This window comes from Parasteatoda tepidariorum, chromosome 6, assembly GCF_043381705.1.
Source record: "Parasteatoda tepidariorum isolate YZ-2023 chromosome 6, CAS_Ptep_4.0, whole genome shotgun sequence".
Taxonomy (NCBI): domain Eukaryota; kingdom Metazoa; phylum Arthropoda; class Arachnida; order Araneae; family Theridiidae; genus Parasteatoda; species Parasteatoda tepidariorum.
This window is the reverse complement of record NC_092209.1, coordinates 54182660-54185223: the sequence shown is the minus strand read 5'-3', so window position 1 is coordinate 54185223 and position 2564 is coordinate 54182660. Positions and strand designations below refer to the sequence as shown.

At 35.3% G+C, this 2564-nt stretch overlaps 1 protein-coding gene across 1 annotated transcript; it reads left to right on the top strand.

The window, feature by feature from the left end:
- The first annotated feature begins 176 nt into the window (after nt 1-176).
- Nucleotides 177-1004, top strand: LOC122271456 (uncharacterized). The gene has a single exon (XM_043052779.1). It carries the CDS (start codon nt 177-179, stop codon nt 1002-1004), a length of 828 nt encoding a protein of 275 aa, XP_042908713.1.
- The last annotated feature ends 1560 nt before the right edge of the window (nt 1005-2564 follow it).

The window sequence follows — 2564 nt, the reverse complement described above, 5'->3', positions numbered from 1 at the left end:
CTTATTCGCATCTTAAATATTTGATGCCGCATTTAAACTAAACGAATTATGTATAAATTGTAAATAAATGTAAATATTAATTATTTAAAGTGTTTATTCTTCAAACCATTCATTACGCTTCACTGGTGACTTTCGGACGTGATTTTGATAACTCAATTGCAACCTTCGAAAAAGCTATGCCTAATACTGGAGATACAGAGCTCGATAATCCAAGTACTTCTAAATATATTGAAGGCGTCTCAGTAAAACCTCCTCCTTTTTGGAATGAAACTCCGAAATTATGGTTTGCGCATATTGAAGCTCAATTTAAGAATAGTAATGTTTCGGCTGAAATTACAAAGTACAACATCACCGTTGCTGCCTTGGAACAGAAAATTTTGAATACGGTAAGTGATATAGTTTTATCACCTCCCGAAGAAAATCAATATACCGCATTAGAGGAAGCACTTATTGCTCGTTTGAGTGATTCCGAAAGTGTTCAACTAAAAAAGCTCTTCTCCGAACTAGACCTTGGCGATAAGCGCCCTAGTCAATTGCTACGCGAAATGCGAAATTTGGCGATGGGTAAAGTAAATGACAATGTCTTAAAACCACTTTGGTTACAACAATTGCCCCAGCAAGTTCAAGCCATTTCAGCTGTCAGCACTGAAGCTCTTGATAAACTGGCTGAAATGGGCGATAAAATTTTAGAAACTTGCTGCAGATACCAGGGCGTTGGCGAATTTTCTGCCAATAGAAATCCAGAAGCGACTACATCAGAAAATCTGAATTTATCAACAATATTAGACAAAATTAATGAACTTTCTAAAGAAGTTAGCGAGTTGCGAAGATCACGCAGTACCTCTAGAAATCGGAACTATTTTAATCGCCAAAGTTCCAATTCTAGGAACCGAACAAAATCTAGAGAAGGTATTTGTTGGTACCATCGTCGTTTTGGTAAAAAGTCAACCAGATGCACTAAACCCTGTTCATTTGTTGCTGATTTCGAAAAATCGGAAAACTGATTAGGCCATCGTTGGCGGCGCAAGACGATGGTAGCCAGAATTCAAGTCGCCTTTTTATTTATGATCACTCTAGTAAACGAAATTTTCTTATCGATACTGGAGCTGATGTATCTGTTTTACCCCTTTCTTCAAAACAGAAAAAAACTCCTGATTCAAAATTTTACTTGTATGCTGCTAACGCTTCGCAAGTGCACACATTTGGAACACAGCGACTTTTCCTTGATCTGGGCTTAAGAAGAAAGTTTTGTTGGACCTTTATTGTTGCCGATGTTTCGAAAGCAATAATAGGTGCTGATTTTCTGAAAGAATACGGTCTTTTAGTTGATATTAAAAAAAGAAAATTAATAGATCCTACTACATCTTTAAAATCCTTTGGTCGACTTGTCCATGTTCCGTCAACTAATTTGACTACTATGTCGTCTAAAACTACTGATCCTAGAATTTACCTACTGTTGAATGAATTCAAAGATATAACTGTAGAACACTCGACAGTCAAAGAGATCAAACATGACGTCACCCATCATATTATAACAACTGGTCCACCAGTTTTTTCAAAACCTAGACGTTTGGCACCCGATAGATTAAAAATTGCACGAAAAGAATTCGAGTACATGATTGAGCAAGGAATCTGTCAGCCATCAAAGAGCGCTTGGGCCAGTCCTTTACACATGGTACCAAAGAAAAATGGAAGCTACCGACCATGCGGTGATTACCGAAATTTAAATGCTGTCACTATACCTGATCGATATACATTGCCACATATTCAAGATTTCAACAACCAATTACATGGTTGTAAAATATTTTCGACAGTGGACTTAGTCAGAGCTTATCACCAGATACCGGTCGAACCTAATGATGTTGAGAAAACAGCAATCTGTACCCCATTTGGATCTTTTGAATTCATAAGAATGAGTTTCGGGTTACGTAATGCCGCACAAACCTTCCAAAGATTCATCCATACGCGGATTAGATTTCTGCTTTGCCTACCTTGATGATGTACTTGTGGCTTCCAGAACCGAAGACGAACATCTTTCACATCTAAGACAAGTGTTTCATCGATTTCAAGAAGCTGGTTTGGTCATCAATTTAGAAAAATGCGTCTTTTTGAAATCAAACATTAATTTTTTGGGACATCATATTTCAGAAAAAGGCCTCAAACCAACTGATGACCGGATAAAAATTATTGCTGAATATAAAAGGCCAAATAATATCAAAGAACTGCGTCGTTACCTTGGTGTTATAAATTTTTACCATCGATTTATACCGAATGCTGCTGAGAAATTGGCGACACTTAACAGTTTTCTAAAAGGAAAGAAGAAAAATGATAAATCAATAATAAACTGGAAATAAATGTAAATATTAATTATTCAATGTTTACATTTATTTACAATTTATACATAATTCGTTTAGTTTAAATGCGGCATCAAATATTTAAGATGCGAATAAGAAAATATATAATAATAGAACAACATTAAAAAGCAATTCTGAAAAGTAAGAATTAAAGTTGTAGTTAAAACAAACTTAAAGTTATTAAATAATTATAAAAACAATTAATGCAGA

Bases quoted from the DNA above. Each gene is read 5' to 3' on its own strand.
- LOC122271456 (XM_043052779.1), top strand. From the start codon at position 177: ATGCCTAATACTGGAGATACAGAGCTCGATAATCCAAGTACTTCTAAA.